This window comes from Sorex fumeus, unplaced genomic scaffold (genome assembly GCF_029834395.1).
Source record: "Sorex fumeus unplaced genomic scaffold, SorFum_2.1 ptg000021l, whole genome shotgun sequence".
NCBI lineage: Eukaryota > Metazoa > Chordata > Mammalia > Eulipotyphla > Soricidae > Sorex > Sorex fumeus.
In genome coordinates, this window is record NW_026606078.1 from 5,932,286 (window position 1) to 5,957,563 (window position 25,278).

The following is a 25,278-nucleotide window of genomic DNA, read 5'->3' on the forward strand; positions in this document are numbered from 1 at the left end:
ACTTCCAAGGTGAGACTGGAAAAGGTGGCAGTTTCTGCTTATATGTCTCTTGGAACACTTGCTTTTACAACCCTGAGATGCCAAGTATGATGCTGAAGACTGCCATGTTGTGAGGAAGCCCAAATTAAGACACTTGGAAAAGAACAAACACTACAGAAGAGCAAGGTGCCTGCCAGTCCCCAACAAATTCATTTACTTGGATGTACCAGCAGTCGGAAATAGGAATGAAACTCATGAGAGACCTGGCTGAAACCACAAAACTGGACAAGTGGTCCTGTAAGATGTTGTTGTGAATTTTGTTGTGAATCACAAAGTTGGAGTTACTTGCTATATACAGATATTTAGAACTTCATATAGTATAAAAAACTATGGACACAGGAAACAAGTAGTGGATTTAATTGTGATTAAATTAAACACACAGTCAAAAACCAGAAGGCAGGTACCACAAACTGCAAGTGATAATATTTCACAGACATATTTATCACTCGAGCAACACAATTAATTAGTGATTCTCCAAGCGATTTTAAGAAGGTTTAAAATTCTAAAGTAATCTGCCCAATTTCTGTAAAGATGTAATTCTTTTTTTTTTTTCATTAAAAATTTTTTTAATAGTAAGACATCATGAGGTGCAGCTGCAGACTTACACATTTTTGTGCTTGGGTTTCAATTATACAATGATCAAATTCCCAATCCCTCCACCGGTGCCCATTTCCCACCACCATGGATCCCAGTATCCCTCCCAGCCCCCATCCCCCCCATCCCACCCTGCCTTTTTGGCAGGGCATTCCCTTTTGTTCTCTCTCTCTTATTGGGTGTTGTGGTTTGCAAAAGAGGCAATGGGTGACAATCATGTTTAGTCTATAGTCTATAAGGACGTAATTCTTAATGTCACATGTTCCTATAGGGTACATAAAATCATGAAATGAAATAATGACAAAAAAAATCACTCAAAGATACTCTGAAAGTGCTAAATAATCTTTCCCTAAATAGGTAAAACTGTCCAAGATTGTTGGTCACCAGTACCAAAGAAAATTTGATTTTATTCTCTGATATCCCTTTTTGTTGTTAGATAATTCTGGTTAAAATATTTTATTTATAGCAGGAATATGTCATAAAATCATAAAGGTTTTTGATTAGTTTATATTGTGTTTTCAAAAAATTCCCGACTTATTTTCACCCAATGAGCAAATTACAGTCTGTCCTCTGAAAAAAGAATAATTTCTCAAATAAAATTAAAATACAACTTTACAAAAACTATTTTTTTTTTGGCCAAATTGGCAGTGCTCAGAGCTTACCTCTGGTGGCTCTGAACTCTGGGATCACACCTCATGGTGGGCTTGGGAGCCACATGGGACAACTAAGATAAGTACCTTACCTGTTGTACTCCCTCTGGGCCTTAAAAAAAGTTTTAATAGTTGAAAGCAATAATTTCCCAAGTATACTTAGCCCCATGAAATATTTAAAATCTTCAAGGCACAAGGAAGTAATGATACACTTTATAAGGGCACTAACGAGATTGTTAGGACTTATAAAAGTTATTTTTGTATTTTTAAAATTATAAGTAACTACAAACCCTTAGAAATTAAAAATTAGAAATGGTTTAATAGCTATACCTTCACGGTTAACTAAGAACTCTGGAAGATAGAAAAACTCTGGGATAAGCTCTTTCACATCAGTCATGGATTCAAAGGATGAGAGGCGCCAAGTCGTATTTGTAGAATGAAAAGTTCTGTCTGGAATGTCAAAACTCTGATCTATAAAGAAATAGAAATAATACAATTAAGTCACAAAGAACTAATTTTATTTGAAGATTCATAATTTATATACTCTCAACTACTTGAAAAAGATAAAAAATGTTCCTTTTGTTCATAGATTAAAAGGTTCATGTTCTTGAAAAAATACATAATTAAAAATTTTTATTGTTTTAATTTTATATATAACTTGGTGAATTTATATCATTTTTTACCGAGGATTCCACGTGATGTCAGAAGGCATGGCCACCCAACTATGAGATGGTCAGACGTCTTCGTCAAGACTCTGAACAAACGGTTTGAGGCCCTTTGTGTTCCTGTAGCAAGCAGACACCATTGGGCTACGCTAGCATGCGACAGGGACAAATGGAGACGTTACTGGCGCCCGCTCCAGCAAATTGATGAGTAACGGGATCTCAAGTGATCAAATCATTTATTTAACTGATATTTCCCAAGCATAAACTGTACCAAAGCATGGCTTGAGGCTATCATCTGCCTAATACGTAGGTATTTAATAATAATTGATTTTTGAATGAATAAGGGAAAGAAATTAAAATTAAAGTAGTGAAATACTTTTTCCTTCATCAGGGAGAAAAATTAGTTCTTGTTAAAACAAATTTTTCTTCTTCTTCTTCTGGGGAATAGAAGATGTATACTGCTTTTTAAATGTTCTATGAAATTAAGCAAAATGTCCTATCCATAAATATAAGACTTTGCATAGTCACTCCTTCATTAAGCTTTCTCGGTATTAATAATAAAGAATTTTCTTTTTTTTGCTTTTGAGTTATTCCCGGTGTCCAGTGAGTTGACATGAGGTCTTCTGCTAAATGTCTTACAAAGCAGACATTGGCTACCACAACAACGAATTAAATGGCTCAAAATGACTATCATATCAGGGCTGAGAAACCCTGAGTTAGATCAGAAGTCTAGAAATAAATTCAAGTGTAAACACGAATCATTTAAAACTGATCAGTTCAAAGTGAATAAAATGAATATAACTCTTGTTTTTGTTTGCTTTTGGGCCACAGCTTGTGGGGCTTGGGAGACCATATGCAGTGCTGGAGATCAAACTCAGGTTGGTGCTGTACCATCTCTCTGGCCACCTTGTTTTTATTCTTAAATCACAAGTACAGCGAATGAAAACTAGTGTAACAGCATTATATATTAAGAACTTTTATTTGACAGGGAGTCTTATATTAATAGATTCTTGAGCTACTGTAAGAGGAGGCCAAGCAACAATTCTTCTATAAACCTGAATGGCTCCAACTACCATCTAAAATATTCTTTTCTATTCTGACTACTATTTTAAGAACGAGCATTCACAAATCAGAATAAATCCAGAGGGATAATCAAAACAGTGATAGGTTTGGAAACTTGAATATACAAAGGTAGTATAAATCTTAGTTTTTAGTTTTAAAGACTTTTACTCAGATCAGAAGCATTTTTTTTAAATATTCCTTGAAGTACTTGGAATAGACATTGCATTTAGGAGGCTATCAAATTAACTTGGGACAACTGTAACACTGTAGCACTATCCTCCCATTGTTAATTGATTTGCTTGAGAGGGCACCAGTAATGTCTCCATTGTGAGACTTGCTGTTACTGTTTTTGGCATATTGAATACGCCACGGGGAGCTTGCCAGGCTCTGCCATGCAGGTGGGATACTCTTAGTAGCTTGCCGGGCTCTCCGAGAGGGATGGAGGAATCGAACCCCTGTGGGCCACATGCCAAGGCAAAAGTCCTACCCGCTGTGCTATTAGCCTGGGGGAAATAAGACTGAGGGAGAAAAGGTACAGTGCAACAATCTTCAAATACTTGAATAGCTGTCATGTGAAACACTTGTGTACTTACAGAGGAACAAACATAAGAAAATACAAAGTTAATTCCTCTTAGGCTCACATGAGTAAAAATACATAAAGAAGTTCCAGAAGGGTTGAGTAAATGAATAATGATTCCACAAAGGATTCTGGACATCATGATGATTAACTACAGAGCTAAAATCATGGTTCTCATTAGAAACTGACAGACAAGAATGTTCCTATTTGCAAATAAATAATTTCAGCTTTATTTATCTTTAGTAAGCGATTAACCACAACACTGAGACAGAAGATTATTTAACTAGAAAGTTACCATGGTGAAGGTAGCAGTGTGGCTGTTGATTATATAGCTAATTATGATAAAATGTTATTCCTCTTTAGGGTCCAAAGATGAATAATTTAAAATAACCACAACAAAAACAACAACAAAGATAATCTCTGGAGTGTGTTTGGGCCACACTCCAGGTGCATAGGGGCTATTCCTGCCTCTGACCTCAGGAGTGAGCCCAGTGGTATGTGGGGGACAATATGCAGTGCCAAGGATTACACCAGGTCAGCAGTTTTGCACCTTAACCCCTGTACTACTTCTCCAGCACGCTAATTAGGAAATTAAACCTATTTACAGAGTCAAATGCCTATACTTTAAAAAAGTATAAAAATGTTCTTATCATGTGCATTACACATTTTTATTTTTAAAATTAATTTTTCTTTCCTAAGATTTTACTGTTTTGAGGATACAAATCTTAACACATATCATGAAATTCTAAAAGCCAATGGAACAGTGATTCTTTGGTAAATAGCTACTCCAGTGACTTTTTCTTTTTTGGGGCGGCACTTCCAAATGGTACTCAGGAGACCTGCGACCCTCTTAGTCATTTCCAGCCAAATGGGCCAGAGGCTCAATGTAAGGACCACAGATGTGGTGCTGCTTGGACCCTGCGGTGCTAGAGACCACTAGGGCACTCTGGTTGTGCTTGAGAATGTCCAGGGATGCACTAGGAGACCATGACAATGCCCAGGGAACCTTGTGGTGCTGAGGATCAAACCAGGGGCAGTTGCATGCAAGGTTGTGCCTTAGCTCCTGTACTATCTTGCTGGTTTTATTCCTTAAAATCACTTTTGGCCACATGCTGCTGTGCTGGTGCTAGGGTTATTACCTGGAGCTCCCATTTGCAAAGCATTAACTCCATTCTTTCGAATCATTTCCACCCACTTCTATCCTGCTGGCTTAAAATTTGGAAGCAATTTTTCTTAATGGAAATCAAAAACTATAAAAAAAACCCTTCAAGTGTTGATTAGCTGATACATCATAATTCCCACTAAATTCCATATTTTTCTATCATATAAACTATGTATCGCAAAAAAGCACATGAGAAAATGCTCTACATCATTAATCATCAGGGAGATGCAGATCAAAACCACAATGAGATACCATCTCACACCTCAGAGACTGGCCCACATTCAAAAGAACAAAAGCAACCGTTGCTGGCGCGGATGTGGCGAGAAAGGGACACTCCTTCACTGTTGGTGGGAATGCCGACTGGTTCAGCCCTTTTGGAAAACAGTATGGACGTTCCTCAAAAAATTAGAAATTGAGCTCCCATTTGACCCAGCGATACCACTCCTGGGAATATATCCCAGAGAGGCAAAAATGTGTAGCCGAAGTGACATCTGCACTTGTTTGTTCATTGCAGCACTCTTTACAGTAGCCAGAAACTGGAAGAGACCTGAGTGCCCAAGAACAGATGACTGGTTAAAGAAACTTTGGTACATCTACACAATGGAGTACTATGTGGCTCTTAGAAAAGATGAAGTCATGAACTTTACATACAAGTGGTACAATATGGAAAGTATCATGCTAAGCGAAATGAGTCAGAAAGAGAGGGATAGACATAGAAAGATAGCATTCATCTGGGGGATATAAAATAATAAAATGTGAGATTAATACCCAAGAATAGCTGAGAGCAACACCAGGAGAATTACTCCATAACTTAGAGGCCAGCTGGGTATTCTAGGGGAAGGGACAATTCAGATAGAGAGGGGAACACCAAGTGGAAGGTGTTTGGAGGATCCTCCCAGGAGGGGAGATACAGGTTGAAAGTAGACTGGACTGAACATGTTCGCCACTCAATGCCTCATTGGCTGATTACAACACCCAGGAGGAGAGAGAAAACAAAAGGGAATGCCCTGCCACAGTGGCAGGGGGGGATGGGGGGATGGGAGGATGAGGGGGGGGAGGGATATTATCCTGGTGGTGGAAAATGGGCACTGGTGGAGGGATGGGTATATGATCGTGGTATGACCGAGATCCAAGCACAAAAATTTGTAAATCTACAACTGTACCTCATGGTGTTTCACTAATAAAAAAAAAAAAAACAAAACAAAAAAAAACTATGTATCAAATTTTTTTCTTTTCATTTTTGTTCTTGACCACACCTGACAATGCTTGGAGTTGTTCAAGGGCCCAAATGGTGCTGGATATCAACTCTGGGCCTCCCACACGCAAAGTATGCACTTAGTCCACTGAATTATCTCTCCTGCTTCCATACTCACTATTTTCAATCTTTCACAGCACATGAACATAACTAGGAAAACTGCACTACACCACCAAAGACGCTACACTGAGCCCATGAAATTCTGATAGGAAGAGTCGATATCAACAAGTAAATGATGTTAGGGAACAATTCTACCAAAATCCAGCACAGAATAGAAATCACTGTAAATATTTACAACATATTAAAGGAATGTTAGTGACTCCAAACTGCAACACTGTGCTTTTTCTTTTTTTTCTTACATACAATATAAAGAGCACCTTCACCAATGCTATGTTATGCTGTGAACACGATATTAAAAATCCTCCTTAATTTAATATTACAGTACTTTTGGTTGTGACAAAAAATTAAACAATAGGCAAATGATTCCAACTCTTAAAAAAAAGCATTTACCTTAAAAAATGTGATGATGTGGAATTCCTACATTCTTAAAAGTGCTTCTAGAGTTATTCAAAACTTTTCATTTGGGGGTGCAGTGCTTCCAGCAGGTAACTCTGTACCAGCAGGGTGAGTGCATCAGCAGCCTGATAATGCTTTCAGGCTTCCTGATACTTCATAATTGCTACTGTGCCTCTGGCCAAACCACAACAACACAGGACCAAATTTCCCGAGAAATTAAATGGCCAAAAGTTCAGTGAGTGGGAGCCACACCCACAAACCACCTCCAGCTCAGCAATACAAGCTCATTTATTGGCCTTGCTTTAAAGACCCATAAATAAATCTCGAAAGAGATCAAAAGTCATAGTTAATCTTGGACTCACACAAAACTGAACAGTCAGGGGTAGATCATGGGGGGTGGGGTCAGCCTGTTGCTTACTGGATAACATTGGGTTGTCCTTGCTCCTCCCGCAGGGAGCTTAGCTTTACTGAGTTACTTCCACAACAGTGCTCCCGAGGCACAATCAATTCCATCAAGCACTAATAATTCTATATTGCTTTTCTTTTTCCTTTATGACACTTGAATGGTTTAGCAATATCCTTTTTGTGTAGACACAAGAAGACAGTTGATGCTATGCTTTTGTAACATGGGAGTTAACTGACTCCAAAATAATATTACTCCTGGGCATTCATCATATTTACCTGACTTAAATCTCAGTTGCCCTTACTTCCTAACACTCCCAAAAGGAGGATCCCAATGAAGGGAATGAATGGACCCAGGGCAAGCTGTAAGATACACTGGCATTAAAAGGGGACAAGCTAAGCGCCATAAGTATAATCAATTAAGAGCATGGTCATAGAACAAACTCTGTCATGACCCAAAAAGAAGTAACTGAATAAGGACCATGCTGGGGTTAGGAAAGACTAACCTAGCCTGAGGACTGTGGTCTAGAATATATAGCGAGATGTCCTCAGGAAGAGTCAACTTTTAAGTTTATTATATCTCTTACTGTGTTCATACAAAATGACTAGAAATATTATAAGTAAATTCACTATAATTGTTTAAATGGATTACCAGGAAAGGAAAGGAGAAAGCAATATATCCTATGAGGAATCCTGCCCTTGAGTGGATCTCCTAGTAATCTGGAGTGCTGAACCCTCAGATGAGATTTTGTCTTTAAATTAATTCCCTAGAACTTCCCCTGGAGTGGCTTTACCTCTCTTTGTTGTTATGACAATGTTTAATGACAATGACAATGTTCAACCCCACCATTCATGATTTCTGTATAACTCTGCTGTAAGGGAAGAGTGGGGACTATTATGAATATAGGGACTAGAAGATGAGGACTAGAAAGTCGAGGACTAGGAGGAGACTAGGATAATGGAACTATGACGACTGGGACTACAACCAAAACTACAACAACGATTGTGCTGTAAAGGGAGAGATTGGACTACGCTGGGGAGGAGAGAGAAATAAACTGACTACCAACCAGTTTGGGATCCTGTTTCTCCGTTCCCCCAGCCCTTTGTCTGTCCATCGCCATTAACTAGCTTGGGGAGGTGGCTCTCGGCCATCGAACACCCAAGTTTCATGCGCTCACACTTTTCTTTGGAAACTCATAGTTGCCTACCCAAGTAGAGCCCCCAGCAGCAGCTTGCTTCCACAATCCAAACCTGCTGCCATGCCTGTGGCTGGACTCTACCATCTTTGGACAGACCTCACTGAGATACAATCTGCTGAAAATTTGGGTATGTGGGTTTTGTGACTGAAATCTTTAGTCTTTCTTGGGCTGGGCTACCTCCCCCAACTTCCCAATCCTCCTGGAAGCACTTGTAGTCACCCCTATGAACCAACTCCAGTGCCACCATGTAAGCTCTTCTACCGGCCTTGTTCCAGACACCCATAAAAAAAATCTCGAAAGAGAAAACAAACAAACACCATTGTATTTAACAAAATGGATAATAAAAATATTCCTCTGAATCAGGTCTTGCTTCTTTTCCTCTGCTGAACTGCCCTGGCTTTCAGCCTCCCTGTTCTCTGCAGGTGAGTCTATTGGATAGCCATGACATCCTGCTTTTCTCTGTCTCCACCTTTCCTTGCACTTCTTAACCTGAAAACTTATCTTTTCCTGTCACCTTTTGGGACTTCATTTCTACTTTGGACCAAGGGTTTTGGGGGACAGACCCACAAATCTCCTCTTGGATTCTTCTTGGCTGATCTCTTGGCCCAGTGACTTTCCTCTTGGGTATAATGATGTCACAGGGCAGGAGAGTGCCAGGTGCCTGCTGTCTAAGGCACCTTTAGAGCATGGAGAGTCTTCTGGAAGCTGTGCAGCCACTACTGCTCCTCCCACCCATGTGTCATATTTAAAAAGTAAATGATTTTATATAAGTTTAGGCACGTTAATCTGAAGCTAAAACTTGACATTGACGAGATGATTTAGATAAGGGCAGGTTTTTAAAGAGAATATTGTGGGAGAGGGTTGAAAATTTAGTACGGTGCAATCCGGGCCCCACATGATCTCATGATCATCACTGGTGTGGCACTGGAGGCTCCCAGGCACTGCCAGCTTAGCCCTAGTGACCCCAGGACTGAAGGGCCTGAGCAACAATGCATCTGCAGGCCCTAGACTGAACTTATAGGCCTTGCCAGCCGAATATCAACAGAAGTGGCTCCTGGGCCCCTGAACACTGCTTGGGAGCATCACATCCCCAAAAGAAGAATTTTATGGAAGAGATAAATTAAAAAAATTTTTAATTTCCTTTTCCCCTTTTCCCCCTCCCCTGGAGGCACAACTGGCAGTGCTCAGGGCTTACTCCAAGCTCTCTGCTCAGGAATCTCTCCTGGTGGGCACGGGGGACCATATGAGGTGCTGGGGATGACACCCAGGCTGGCTGTGTACAAGGGAAGTACTGTGCCTGCTATACTATCACTCTGCCCCATAAATAGAATCCTTTTCCACCTGGTTCAGTGAGAATCAGGAAGTCAGGTTTAAGTTCCTGATGACTCAATATGATGTTTTACATAGTATGAAACAACCCTTACCTTGATAGGCTAGAAACATTTTTGTGAAAGGAGGCATCCTGACCAGGAAGTGAAGCACAGTGCCACTGTTAGAATAGTGGGAACCATAGTGGTAGGGCTGCACCGGTGGCATGGGGTCATCTTCCCGTGCTCCTTTTCGATACTCTTCCTCCAAGTACTGCAGGGAATGGAATCAAGAGAAGTTACCATAATGTGCTTTAGGCAAAGCTGGAAGAGCCTCCCCAGTTACCTTTTTTTTTTTCTTTTTGGGTCATACCCAGTGATACTCAGGGGCTACTCTTGGCTCTGTGCTCAGAAATTACTCCTGGCGGTGCTTGAGGGACCATACGGGATGCCGGAGATTGAACTCGGGTCGGCCGCGTGCAAGGCAAATGCCCTATCCACTGTACTATCTCTCCACCTTGCCCCGCCCTGCCCAGTTATCTTTATTAACCTGTCTTTACTTATCCACCCCTTGATTTCATTGTTCATGGTTTGCCCATCTGTCTGTGTTTAAATCTTAGCCACCTTGAGAGTCTCTGCCTTGATGCTCTGCTGAGGCTTTAACCATTCAAGGAGCAGTTCACAGTGGGTTCCTTAATTCTCTTATTTCACAGAGAAAACTCATGTGTGGAACCATGCTACTTCTCAGAACTTGGGCTACCTAGAGCTCATAATGTTCAGGTGATCAAATACTCAGACTAGAGTCGTTATAATAACTAGAAATGTCTACAACTTAAGAATTTCTTGGGGCTGGAGAGACACATACAGTGGGTAGGGCATTTGCCTTTCATACAGCTGACCAAGGTTTGATCTCTGGTATTGCAATGGTCCTCCAAGCCCCATGAGGAGTTATCCTTGAGTGCAGAGCCAGGGGTTATACTTGAACATTGCCGGGTATGACAACTCCCCTTAGGTTCCCCTTCTGTGGTACTCAGGGGATATTTCTGACATTGTGCTCAGCGGTCACTCTTGACGGAGCTCAGGGAACCTCATATGGTGCTGGAACTGAATCAGGGTCAACCTCATATAAAGTAAGCACCTTATTTCCTGTATAAGGGATTGATGGATTGATCCCCAGAACCACATACGGTTCGCTTATCTCTGCCAGCAGAGCTCCTTGAGTGTAAAGATTGAAAAAAAATACAGGGTTGAAAAAATAGTACAGGGGTTAAGGCACATGCCTAGCATGCAGCAGAACTTTGTTCAGTTACTGTCAGTACAAGATCCCCTGAATATCACCAGGTGCAGCCCTGAAGACCCCTGGGCACTGCCAGGACTAGCTGGGGTAATCCTAGCACTGCAGGATATATGTCCAAATAGTATGACATCCTTCTGTCTTGGGTCCTTGTGTTGAACTGCAGGCCCAGCTGGTTGAGAATCACCCCAAAACAAAACAAAAACAACACATATATAATATATAGTGTTTTTTTCCCCCACCGCTCCTATCTTCCAGCATAAAGTAGGAAACACAGTCAAATATTTCCCATCCGTCCTATTCTTATCGTCCATAGCTGCTTTTGGCTCTGATAACAAAGTCAGGGGACAGTATATTTTCTAGAGTCACTTCTTAATCCTTACAGCATGCTCCATTTTCAGCTGCATAAAAATCAAACAGTGATGTTTATAAGATGTTTGGGGGGACTCTTTGTAGGATATACACCCAGGTCTACATCCTAGTAGGAAGTGGCATAAAATAATATGATGAAATATGAGAAAACTGCTTTAGCTGCACTGAAGATACTGTTTTGAAGAATGCAACAGGAGGCTAAAGAATTTTTTCAAGATTTTTTTCAGGTGCTGGAGCGACAGCACAGTGGGTAGGGTGTTTGCCTTGCATGCAGCCAAGCCGGGTTTGATTCTCAGCATCCCATATGGTCCCCTGAGCATCGCCAGGAGTGATTCCTGAGTGCAGAGCCAAGAGTAACCCCTGAGCATTGCTGGATGTGACCCAAAAAGCCCAGAAAAAAAATATTTTTTTCAAATTTTTATTAATTTACAGAAATAGGTTTTATTTCAAAATTTAAAGTCCTATACTGTCAATACACAACTGCAAATTTTGTAAAATATGAATAAAACCAGGTTATGGCACAGAAAAATACACTGATATAGTCATATAAATTAAATTGGGAATGCAAGTAGCAGGACCTGGAAGTCATTTGTAATTTTTATGAGACATATGATGATGTATTTTTAATATAAAGTGTATTAGCTTTTAATTTATGCCATTATATGTTTCCTTTCCTGAACAAAGGGTTTACAGGGCATTAGTACAGAATCATATTTATAAAAACGATCTCTTGTCGACTGACAACCAAGGCACAAGTAATAACCAGAAAAATCAGTACTTTTACATTTTAAATTAGGTAAAACTCATATTTATATATATCAGAACTCTAGGGTATTTTTTAAGTATGAAGAAAAACAAAGCTACCTTGTATGTGTCCACATAACGATCTTCTTTTTCTTTATACTGGACAGCTATAGGCTTAGAGAGATTTCTATGAGAGATGATGTAGAAAATATGAAATTTTTTGTTAGGCTTAGACTGCTGAGATAACTGCATCCCATAATACAGTACATGATCAATGTAAGGCCTGGCATCTTGGGGCTGTTTACCTAAACTCCTGACTTCATTAGCTGGTGCGGCAGAACATTTTCTGGACAGATTCACACTGGCATCTCATATTCCTAAATTGTGACTACAAGCAGAGAAGCTGCTCTCCTTCCTCTCCTCTAGTTCCTTCAGAATTGAAATACACAAAGGCTTTCTCTAGCAGGTGATTCCTACAAAGCTCCTGAAATTTCTGCCTTCATTTCCCACATTCTATACTCAGGCAGAGAAGGGCAGGAATTTGGAAATTTGGAACAGAAAATTTGATCACTATGGGTAACATTATGTAATTATTAGGGTTAGATTAAAAAAAGTTGGAGTTATTTGCTCTACACAGATAATCAGAACTTACATGTAAAAAACTACGGACACAGAAAATAAGCAGTGGATTAAGTTGTGATTCAACTAAATTCACAGTCGAAAGCAGGAAGGCAGGTACCACAAACTGCAAGTAATGGTATTTCACAGACATATTTATCACTCGAGCAACACAATGAATTAGTGATTCTCCAAGTAATTTTAGGGAGGTCTAAAATTCTAAAGTAATATTACCAACTTCTGTGAAGATGTAATTCTTCATTTCACATGTTCCTATATGTTACATAAACCAACCACTGTCCTCCCGTTGTTCATCGATTTGCTCGAGTGGGCCAAGTAACGTCTTCACTGGAGATTTTGTTGTTACTGTGTTTGGCATATCGAATACATCACGGGTAGCTTGCCAGGCTCTGCCGTGTGGGCAAGATACTCTCAGTAGCTAGCTGGACTCTCCGAGAGGGGCAGAGGAATCGAACTCGGGTCAGCCATGTTGGCTGCATGCAAGGCAAATGCCCTACCGCTGTGCTATCGCTCCATCCCCATATGTTACATGTTACATAAAACCATGAAATGAAATGACAAAAAAACTCACTCAAAGATACTCTGAAAATGCTAAAAATCTTTCCCTAAAAGGTGAAAAGTTTCAGAGACTATATAAAAATAATTTTCTAATGATATTGAATGTTTTTTTAAAAAAATATTGATGAAAAATCAGAAATTACTGTTAAACAGATAAACTGAAAATTGGCTGCAAACCCATTTTACTGTATTTTCCACAGTTGTTCTGCTTTATCTTTCACTTTGGTTCTTAATGTCAAATTGCCTTTCTAAAAAATTATTGCATCTATTTATGCCAGTAGTAAGTAAATTGCTTAATGCTTACAAAAGTGTCTCAAGTATCATTGCTATTTTTTCTTGGGTGGGGGATTTGAGTCACACACGGGGATGCCTAGGGGCTACTTCTGGCTCTGCTCAGGAGTGATCTTTAGCTGTGTTCAGGGGAACCATATATGGTGCCAGGGATTAAACCAGGGAGGCAAGGCAAGTGCTTTACCTCCTGTACTAATCTCTCAGACCCACCACTGTTGTTTTATTAATGAATATATTGAATCTGATTTCTTGAAAACTGTATTGACTTGCTTTTTAGCATTTGAATACAAGTTTATCAAACAAAATTTCAGTTTTCATTGATTACAATATGAGAAAGAAACTAAATCTACTTTGTATATTGTTAAAAAACTAAAATACCAAGTAAAATGCATGGAATAATTTGGGGTGGGGCATAAAAACTTTAATGGCTATATTAAACATAACTTGTACTGCCAGGCCAAATACCATTGGGAATTGCCTGAACCGAAGCACCAATAGTGAACATCAACCCCTAAAAACAAATTTCCTTTTTTCTTTAAGAGATGTGAATTGTAAGAAAGGGGTGGGGGGGGGGAGGGCTCCACAGCTCTCGGAGAATGCTCCAGGTCCCGAAGAGGGCCAAGATCAACAGGAAGTCCCAGATGGGGTAGGTGCCGCATCCTGCCTCCTCCAGAGGGAACCCCGGTGACCATAAGCCTCTATAAGCATAACTCGGTTATGCAGGAACCAGAACTCTTACTCCAAACCGTGCAGCCGCATAAGTGGCTGTGTGACATCTCCTTATATGTAAAGTGATCAATGGAAAGTAAATTATCCAATGTTTCTCCCTGAAAATCGGGCTTAACCATTTTACAAATCACAACACCCAATAGGAAAGAGAGAACAGGAGGGAATGCCCTGCCACAGAGGCAGTGGGGGATGGGGTGTGGGAGAGTTACTGGGATCCGTGGTGGTGGGAAATGGTTATTGGTGGAGGGATGGGTATTCAAAATAAATAAATAAATAAATCTAATAAAAAAAAGAGATGTGAATTGAAGTGGCATAAAAGATGTTTGTTATTTATTTTAAATAAAAGAAAAAAAAATAAAACAGAAGTTGTGAGTTTGGCAAATATTTTTACATTTTTAAGCTGAAGTAGGAAGACATTGTAGATCAATATTTATTCATTCTATTTTTAAACATTCTTAAAAATTCTCATATAAGAACTTTAACAAAATGAATACACATATTAACAAAGCCAAAAGGTGATGATATTTTTAGTTACCTGTAGACTGATGGATCACTGAGGTCAAGGCTTACATTAACATAGTCAGCAAGTATAAAGGGGAACACTGGATACTGCATGAGATCATTGAAGGATCGGCCAGCATGTTTGTTTAAGTGAGTCAAATATTCAAAATTAGTGATCTGTCCAGTATACCATAAATTTGTCAAAGCAGTAATATTGCCATACTCCAAAAGATTAGGAAGGTTATTTGTTAATATATTGTGATATACATCATCACGAACCTACAAGAGAAAAAAAAACCCAGATATTATTTTTAGTAATATTGACACTGTTTTATTGACACACTTCTCCCTGAAATCTGTACTATTATGGAATTTCTATCAATTTCTTTCCCGTGTGTGTGTGTGTGTGTGTGTGTGTGTGTGTGTGTGTGTGTGTATGTGTTTGGGGGGGTTAGGCCACTCCTGGCAAAACTCAGGGGCTCTTGGCTCTATGTACCTGGCAGTGCATGGGGCACCATCCGTGGTGCTGGGGAATCAATTGGGGTCAGCATCACGCAAGGAAAGAACTTTAATCCCTGAACTCCATCTCTGACCCCAACTAATACCAATTAAAAACAAACACCTTTTTTCCTAATAATATTAATAGTTTGATGATCAATATTAATGATTCAAATCCAGAACTTTTTGCAAATGTTGGAATCAGTACATTCTGTCATTTGAGAAATCTATTAATGAAAAACTAAGGAAATTTGCATGAACAAATCATTTATATATCGATCCTAAGATTTTTTGTTTGAATGAAGAAAAAAAAAGGTTTCCATCTTGGGCTGGAGCAATAGCACAGCGGGTAGGGCGTTTGCCTTGCACGTAGCTGACCCGGGTTCGATTCCCAGCATCCGATATGGTCCCCTGAGCCCCGCCGAGGTAATTCCTGAGTGCAGAGCCAGGAGTAACCCCTGTGCATCACCAGGTGTGACCCCAAAAAGCAAAAAAAAGTTTCCATCTAAATAAATACAACCTGTCATAGATATATATCATGATTTTCTGAATTAAACAGACCTGCTTACACCCTATGCGCTACAGCTATATTGGCAATTCTGGGGTAATATTTATCCCATGTAATATAGGATATCTGACTTTCACTACTGATTAGTTATAATCGGCTGGAGTGATAGCACAGTGGGCAGGGCATTGGCTTTGCATGCAGCTGACTTAGGTTTGATACCTCCATCCTCTCAAAGAGCCCGGCAAGCTACTGAGAGTATCCTGCAAGCTACCCGTGGCTTATTCGATATGCCAAAAACAGTAACAACAAGTCTCACAATAGAGATGTTACTGGTGCCCGCTCGAGCAAACTGATGAACAACGGGAGGACAGTGCTATACAGACAGTGATTTGTTATAATGGGAAAATAAATATAGTCCAAGCCTATCAGGAATGATTCCTGAGTGCAGAGCCAAGAGTAACCCTGAGCGCTGCTGGATATGGCCTCCAAACAAAGACAAGGTAAAAGAGAAGAATGGAAAAAAATAAAGCTACAGTTATAAAACAAGAAAGCACTGAGTGCTTAAGAAGCTGTATCTTGGCCAGGGAAATATAGCTCAGAAAACTGGATGCCTGGGTTCAATCCCTGGCACTACCTGGTACTCTGAGTGCCATAGAAAGCACCCCCTCAGCTCTGGAACACTAAAAAAAACAAACCAAATAACCCAACCTCTATGAAGATTGCCAATTGCTGAAGTTAAATTTGATAGGACAGACGTGATATGACTGTGCACTAAACTCCACAAGAAAAAGTAACCATTCATCCAATCAACAAATATTTGCTCAAATATTTCAGCACCATAAATATACACACCTGTATGTCTGTGCTGAAATACTGAGGTTCAAGTACCATTGAATAGTTCAGTAGTACTCAATGTAGCAAAAGCTACACACTACACAAAATCACTGCAGGATGCTGGAGTGATAATACAGCAGGTAAGACACTTGCCTTTCATATAACCTATCCAGGCTCAATCCCCAGCATATGATCCCCTGAGCAGCGCCAGGAGTGATTTCTGAGTGCAGAGCCAGGAGTAACCCATGCACATTGCTAGGTATGGCTCAACATCAAAAACCAAACCAAAAAAGGAAAGGAAAATCACTGTATTCTGTAGGGAGGCAATGTTGGACGTTATTAAGGTAAAAGGTAAAGGTAAAGGCCCTCCCGTTGATCGTCGATTTGCTCGAGCGGGCCCAGTAACGTCTCCATTGGAGACTTTGTTGTTACTGTGTCTGGCATATCTAGTACTCTCGGTAGCTTGCCGGGCTCTCCGAGAGGGGCGGAGGAATCGAACTCGGGTCGGCCATGTTGGCCGCTTGTAAGGCGAACGCCCTACCCGCTGTGCTATTGCTCCCAGCCCGACGTTATTAAGTCATAGAGAAAACAGACACAAATGAAAAAAATAAGGGATCTGAGAAAGTACTAAAGAGGAGGTCTGCTCTCATTCTAAATACCTAGGGAACGTCTCAGAAAACTTTTGGTCAGGGAATGTGAAAAAAAAAATGAGGGGCTGAGCAATGCACTCCAGAAAATAGTAAGTGCCAAGAGCCAGAGGCATTTAATAAGGAAACCAGAGAGAAAGGGATAAAATATAGATGACATGGCCAGTGAAGTAACAAGGTACCAGATTATTCAATGCAATAGATTATCCTAAGGACTCTTTGGCTTTAACTGAGATTTTGAGCAGAGGAAAGGCATGAAATATGGAAACAGTGAAATCAGTGAGGCTATTTTTTATGACTTAAGCAAGAGGCGGTGGTGCTGTAGACTAGGAGTGCAGTAGTGGGGATGGCCAGTTTCTGAATGATAAATAATATCAGGGAGAGTCACTGGAACTTACTGGGAAGTGAGGGATGAGAAAATAAGAGGATTCTAAAATAATCCTAAGGTTCTGGCCTCGAAAACAAAAACAAGCTAAAGTTGCCATTCATTAAGCTGGGGAAATCGAAATGAGATACTCGGGGAAGATTTAGAAGTGCAATTTTCAGTCATGTTAAATTTAAGTTGGCAATGGGACCTCACTGGAGATGCTAAGTAGAGATATATTTGAGTGTGATGTTCATGAGAGATGTTTGGGCTGTGTTACAAATTTGCAGACTGCGAGATTACTGTCAGGTAGCTTTTATTTTATTTTTAGTTTTGGGCTGAACACCAGCCCAAACCACTCAAGGTTTGGTTTTTGGTGGCCCAGAGTTGCTGGGCTTACTCCTGGCTCTGCACTCAGAGACCACTTCTGGAGGGATTTGGGGGACCATATAGAGTGCTGGGGATAAAACCTGGGTTGGCTGTGTGAAAGGCAAGAGCCACACCCACTGTATTATCTCTCCAGATCCTATAGGTAACTTATAATGTCACAAGAAAGGCTGAGAAGAAAAGATATCTGAAGAACAAACCCTGAGACACTTAAAAGAAGTTTCTGCAAACAACATTGGGAAGAAATGACTGTTAGATAAAAGAGTAAGGACAATATGAATTATGAAGCTCAACATTTCAAATGAGAACTGGAGAGAAGGCAGCAAGAGTACACAATTTTCCCCAAGAGACTGGTTTTTCAATGAAGGAGAGAAGACAAATGCTGAAGGCATGTGGATGCCAATAAGAGTTTGTAAAAAACCTGGAATCTACTACTAAATTTAAACTAAAAAATAAGTTAGCTTACTTTTTAAGAAGCTTACTTTTTACAGATATAATAATTTTGTATTAAATCGGAGTTTCATATGGTTTTGGAGGACAGATATAATCCCTTTTAGACAGAAATAATCCCTGAGCACAGCCTGGTGTGACAGGGGTCACACCAGACTGTGCTCACAGAGCTTATGTATATGCCAGGGATCTGCCCCCTCAATCTGTGCAAGACAGGTGCCATGCCTGCTGCACTACCTTTCTGGTCCCAAGAAATAATCCTTACATAACCAATGGTTTGCTTTAGGATTCAAGGCAATATTTATTTGATTTTAAAAATAGTGAACTAAAGTTAAAATTTTCATATAGTCAGCATGAGTATTACTTACACTGGGCCTATGGTCATTTAAAAAAGATTCCATTAATAAAGCTGAATTTACCTTAGTGTTATCAAACGCTAGCAGGAGTGTTCTACCATTTGTTAAAAAGATTTCTACAGCATTATCTCTCAATTGCCACCAACGCTTGTGAACTTCTTTAATTTCTTCATATGTCCAGGAAAAGGATGCTGGTTCCAAGTCTCCCTGAGGGCTCTAAGACAAACAAAACAGATACAAATATTTGCTTTACATAAGTTATATAAACAATCATTTTATTTTTAGATCAAAGGAGAGAACAGCCTGGTGCTTAGAGTACATGTCTTACATGAGACTGGCCCTGGATGTGTTCTCAGTACCTCATAGTGCCCCAAGCATCATAAGCACTACTGGGTGGGTCAGGTAATACCTTGCAGTACCACATCCTGGGGCCCTTGCATTGAGCAGCTGGCCCAGCTGATCAAGAGTCACTGGGAGGACTCCCCAGACTCTTGAGCACAGGTTGGCAGACCTCCCAAAATAAGATGTCAAACTGAGGGCCATGGGGCCAGGGAGAAGGCTCAAAGGATAGGAGTGTAGGCTCTGCATGTGGGAGGCTCAATTCCTCACACCGCATGGTCTCTCAAGCACCACCAGGTGTGGCAAAAACCACAAATCAAAAGAGATACCAAAATGAAATTGGAAATACTCTTTTTGTAGAAAATGGCAGTTAAAATTCTCTACTTCTGCTACTAGAAAACACTTCGAAATGCTGAATAAAATGGAAGAAAAAAATCTTAATGAAAGCTCATTTTATTATCTTGGGGGGTGTTTGGGCCATATCCAGAAGTGCTTGGGAGCCACACAGCAAGGTGCTTGGGGGACCATGGACAGTGCTGAGATCTGAACCACTGTCACAGCTGCAGCCACAAGCAAGGCTTAAATCTGTACTTGCTCCCTAGCCCCCCCAAATTATTTTTATTTACTATAGTTGCTACTACTATTGTTATTAACAATGCTGAGGATTGAACCCAGGGCTTCACACACACTATACTGCTGAATCACATCCCTGGTCCTAGACTTTTATTTTGTTGCTTCTGAGCTACGGCCCACTAAGGACTTGGGGTGGGATATCACTCCCAGCAGTGACTGGGAGATCATGTGATGCTGGGAATTGCACTTGGGACTCCAATATACAAATCATGCTTTGCACATGCTTAGGTCTTGGGCTATCTCTCTGATACTTTATTTTTTTTAGAGCAGTTTTACATTTATAGAAAACTGAGCTGATGTATAAAATTCCCATGTGTATAACCTCTCTGCCTTCAGTCTTCTTATTAACATCTTATATTATTATTGTGACTCATTTTTTACTCATTTTAGTATTGATGAACTAATACTAGGTATCTTAATTCTCTTTGTTTTCTTGGGGGTCACAGCTGGCAGTACTCAGGGCTTACTCCTGGTTCTGTACTCAGGGATCACTCCTGGCAGGGTTCAGGGGACCATAGGTTGTGATGGACATAGAATTCAGGTTGACCATATGCAAGGCAAGTTCCTTCCCTGCTGTACTATCTCTCTGACCCCTCTCCCTCTAAACCTACTGATCTTTTTACTACCTCCTTATTTTCCATTTTCCGGAATATCAAATAGTAGATGGACTTTTAAGACCAATTTCTGTTACTAAGCAAATAGCTTCTTACGCATAGAGCTGAGTTTGCAATGACGAAAAATAGAACTTCCAGGACAGAATTAGAAAATACAGAAATTAGAAAACAAAACAAAACCAAAACCAAACAGCACTTTGGGTGAAGTGACACTGTAACCATCCAGTCATCTATTATGTACACACACATGCACATATACACAGTTTCAGAAATGAAGTAACTTAAGTCACCATTCACTTGAGAACAAAAGATGAGGCCTTGGGCTCTCTAAATCAGAATGTGGAACTGAGATTCCTTCAGACAGTCCAAATCCTAGATGGGACATATACCCACTGACCCCCCTGAAAGTAGGTGAACAAATGCACCCATCAATTGAGAAGAATAATTGGGAAACATTTCTCTTTTGGCCAAGAGTCTGGACTAATTAGGAAAAATATCTCTTAAGAATTATAACTGTGTGTTCTCACTTGAACAGGTATTCTTTTCATTTTCTCCCCTCACAACTTTCTATGTAAATTTCTTTCAATAAAAACTGTTTTGCTTCATTAAAAAGAAAAGAAAGACTTTCAGTTTTGGGAGACTCTCTGTGGTACTCCGGGACCCACCTGGTATTGGTACTGGGGACTGAACCTAACTTTCCCATGTGCAAAGCACGTGTGCCCCTCCTTTAAGGTCTCTCCTGTTTTTGAAGGAAATTGTACTTGGTAAATTTTAGTAAATTAGGAGCTGAAGGGGGCATTTATTTGTTACAACTCAGGGTTGGAATATGAAAGAATGGATATAAACTGAAATAACATGAATACTTTAGAATTTGACTTAAAATAATTCTCTGAGACTAAGACCCTACATTAAGGAAATTCAACTTCTTTTAAAAAATTACCTTTAAAAATTATTTAGAATTCACACAAATCTATATACAGAGTGACAATAAGTGACATAAATGTAAATTTTAGTCTCTACTCACCGAACTTTCAACTGTATCAGACGCATTATCTTCTACAAAATACATTCCACATTTACCTGCATAAGATAACTGGTGTGAGTTTTTTAAAGAAATGTACACCAATACCATCACTGTCACTGTCACTATCCTCCCCTTGTTCATCGATTTGTTCAAGTGGGCCCAGTAATGTCTCCATTGTGAGACTTGTTACTGTTATTGGCATATGGAATACGTCACGGGTAGCTTGCCAGGCTTTGCCGTGCAGGCGAGATACTCTCGGTAGCTTGCCGGGCTCTCTGAGAGGGATGGAGAAATCGAACCTGGGTCAGCCAGGTCGGCCGCATGCAAGACAAACCCCTACCCACTGTGCTATCGCTCCAATCCCACTATTACCCTATATGTTTAAAAGTAGGGGCTGCTGGTGTCAATCAGAATTTAAATTTCTGAAACCAGAAACAATTTCTGATATTCGGTAAAATGATTTTGAACAATCATGATTTTTAGTCAAGTTGCTTAATCTCTTTGTTTCTCAATCTCCTTATGAAAAAGAGGGTTCAGTTTACGGTTCTCTCCACATGCTCAGGCTGAGCCTCACCCATGAGTGAATCCTTGGAAAAACCAGGTGTGCGGGACTTTGTGACTGAGAACTCTGGGTTCAACGGGACCAGGAACGGAGATTCCCCTGCCCGTATACCCCTGTTCCAGCAACAAATCAGCCATGCCTATAAGCCACCTCTGGCTGGTGCGAGATAATTTCATCATGGGCCACCATCCAGATCTCATCTCCTTTCTTGGAAGGGAGCGTAACACAACACTCACCATAACCATGCCGCTGGACCCCATGCCAGGCTGTTTCACTTGGGGCACCCTGGAGGGGGTTGGGTGAGACCCCTCTCCATCCCAAGGGACTCAGCCCTGGCAGCTGAAAACCTCCAGAACTCAACCGCATCCATGCTCACGGCTGCTCTCCACACCCTCGGGCCGAGCCTTACTCATGAGTGAACCTACTCCTGGACTGTGTGGCCAATGTATTACAGATATACAAACTGGACACTTCATACCACACACCCTATCCATACTCCAAAAGTACCGCACCACATTTGACAGAGTTCAAAGTAGGAGGCAATCAATCTTAGAGGGAAATATTTTTTAAAAGATTTTATATATATATGTATATATATATATATATATATATATACACACACATACATATATATATATATGTAAAAGTACACAACATCAAACAACATGTTAGTGATTTCTTACATAAGAGCTTAATGGCCCCTGGGTGAAATACAACGATCTTCACCCTCTTTCCTCTAAGGATACTTTTTTGTAGCATTTTCAGCTGGTGTTCATAACAATACAGAACATATTATTTTGGTTCTGCTTTGGGGCAAGGATTGGAATTCGAGACGGAAATACCTGAAATATGATGGTGGGAAGGTGTAATGGTGGTGGGACTGGTGTTCGAACATTAAATATAAATGCAATATTGTGAATCACTTTATAAAAAATTGTAGCACTGTAGCACTGTCCTCCCATTGTTCATTGATTTGCTCGAGCAGGCCCAGTAACGTCTCCATTGTGAGACTTGTTGTTACTGTGTTTGGCATATCGAATATGTCACGGGTAGCTTGCCAGGCTTTACCATGTGGGCGAGTTACTCTCGGTAGCTTGCCGGGCTCTTCGAGAGGGGCAGAAGAATCGAATCTGAGCCGACCAGGTCAGCCGTGTGCAAGGCAAACGCCCTACCTGCTATGCTATCACTCCAGCCCATAAAAAACTGTATATTAAAAAAAAAAGAGTGTGCACAGAGATTGGCACATATCCAAAAGAAAAGAGCAACCAGTGTTGGCATGGATGTGGGGAGAAAGGGAATCTCCTTCATTGTCATTGTTGGTGAGAATGCTGACTGGTCCAGCCTTTTTTGGAAACAATATGGACATTTCTCAAAAAAGTAGGAAATGAGCTCCCATTTGACCCAACTGTACCTCTTCTGGGAATATACCCCAGGGGCCCAAAAACACATAGGAGAAACACCATCTGCACTCCTATGCTCACTGCAGCACTATTCACCATAGCCAGAACCTGGAAACAACCTGAGTGCCCAAGAACAGATGAACGGACGAAGAAATTATGTCACTTCTACACAATGGAATACTATGCAGCTGTCAGGAAAAATAAAGTCATAAAATCTGCCTATAAATGAATGGGCATGGAGAGTCTCATGCTGAGTGAAATGAGTCAAAAAAGAGAAGGACAGATATAGAATGACTGCATTCATTTGTGGTATATAAAAACATATAGTAGAAGACTAACATCCATGGCCAGGGAAAACAGGGGTTAGGAGGACTGGTCAATGGTTGAAATCAACCACAAGTGTGTGCGGGGCGGAAGGCAGGTAAGATAAAGACGAGGTCAGTATGATAATAATAGCTGGGAATGATCACGCTGGACAAGATCTGAGTATTACAAGTAGGTAAAAGGATATTCTTGATAACCTTTGTTGGACTATTGGACTGAAATCTAATCATGAACAGCTTTGTAAGGGTCCATATCACAGTGATTCAAATAAAAAAAAAGTTTTAATAAAAGAGGGTTTGGGTGTGTGGGGAAACAGCTCAAGAGGTTAAGCAGCTGCCTAGTATGTACAAAAGCCCAAATTTGACCCCTGGGTTCACATGGCAGGGCGTGGTTCCTATAAAAAGAAAAGACGGGAAATGGAGAGGGGTGACTCTATTTCACATGGTTTCTGTGGGAATTAAACTTTTAAAAAAATCTTATTTTTCCCATTTTTATTGAGGTACCGTGATTTACAATACTCTTAATGATTCATGAATACTGTTGGTTTCCTCAACATGTCAGTCCAACACCAGAGTGCCAGCTTTGACCAGCTTTGACTCACCATTTCCCCAAGGGGCTTTCATATAATTCCTACTGTGGGAATTTAATTAGAATATATGTAAAATACGGTCTGGCACTCAGCTCTAAACAAATACTAGTTATTTATTATTACCAATATTCTTATATTACCAGCATATTTATTTGCTTTATTTTGTCATTAACTGAAGTCACTGGTGCAAAGTAACTTTTGTAGCAAAAAGAGATTAAAAACAAATTTTTCTGGGCTCAATGGTACTGGAAGTAGAGATTATCTGCCTGATTTTCCCAGTCTCCAATGACCCAGGGGTCACACCCAAAGCCACCTCCTGCCAGAAAATCTCCTCATTAGTCACCCTCCAGAACTCATGGCTGCTTCTTCTGGAAGGGAGCATAAAATGAGACCCCCATAACCATGCCACCAGACTCTGCTCCTGGCTGCTTTTATTCAGGGCACCCCAGAGGGGGGCGGGTGAGAGTCCTCACCCAGCCCCTGCAGCCGACTTCCACAACCCAATTGCTGCCACGCTCCAGGCCACCTTCCACACTCTAGGCTGAGCTTCACATATGAGTGAAAGTATTTGCTGGCCTCTGGGCCGCAAAAGCTGCATAAGACACTCCCTACCCATTTTCCATAATTATCACATCATATTTGATTGGGTTCAGACAGTAGGCAACAAATCATAGAGGAAAAAAAATATATGCATATATATATTTTTTTTTTTTTCAGACACAGACACCAAAGCTCACATCACCCAAACTTTAACAACATGTTAGTGATACCCTATAGAATGTCTTAATGGCTTCTGCCCAAATAGAACAATCTTCACATTGTTCTCTATATGAACACTTTTTTGTAAGCATGTTCAGAAGTTCTTCATAACAGATAATACATAATATATTCTTTCAGTTGTGTTTTGGGACAGGGATTGGGGCTTGGGATTCTGAATTCGGTGGTGGGAAGGTGTAATGGTGGTGGGATGGGTGATTGAATATTAAAAGTAATCAAATAATGTAAAGTAACTTATAAAATAAAAAAACTAAAAAAAATTGTTTGGGGAGGGAAGAGAACTGGCTCCCTTGTAAGATAGGTAGGGAACTTATCTTACAAGGTGCTAACCTGGGTTGAATCCCTGGCACTCCCAAGTCTGCCAGGAGTAAGCCCTGAGTACAACCTGATGTGAACCAAAATCTAAAAAAATTTTT

The 25,278-nt window shown here is 40.4% G+C and overlaps 1 protein-coding gene across 1 annotated transcript in view; it reads right to left on the reverse strand.

Annotated features, from left to right (window-relative positions):
• Positions 1–25,278, reverse strand: part of LYST (lysosomal trafficking regulator) — a 234,708-nt gene that overhangs the window by 30,696 nt on the left and 178,734 nt on the right. Inside the window, exons 39-44 of the mRNA XM_056113655.1 lie at positions 21,211–21,266; positions 18,664–18,816; positions 14,591–14,835; positions 11,959–12,025; positions 9,546–9,702; positions 1,614–1,754 (exon numbers count right to left, since the gene is read on the reverse strand). Of these exons, the coding sequence (XP_055969630.1) occupies positions 1,614–1,754; positions 9,546–9,702; positions 11,959–12,025; positions 14,591–14,835; positions 18,664–18,816; positions 21,211–21,266 (819 nt within the window). The remainder of the gene's footprint in view (positions 1–1,613; positions 1,755–9,545; positions 9,703–11,958; positions 12,026–14,590; positions 14,836–18,663; positions 18,817–21,210; positions 21,267–25,278) is intronic.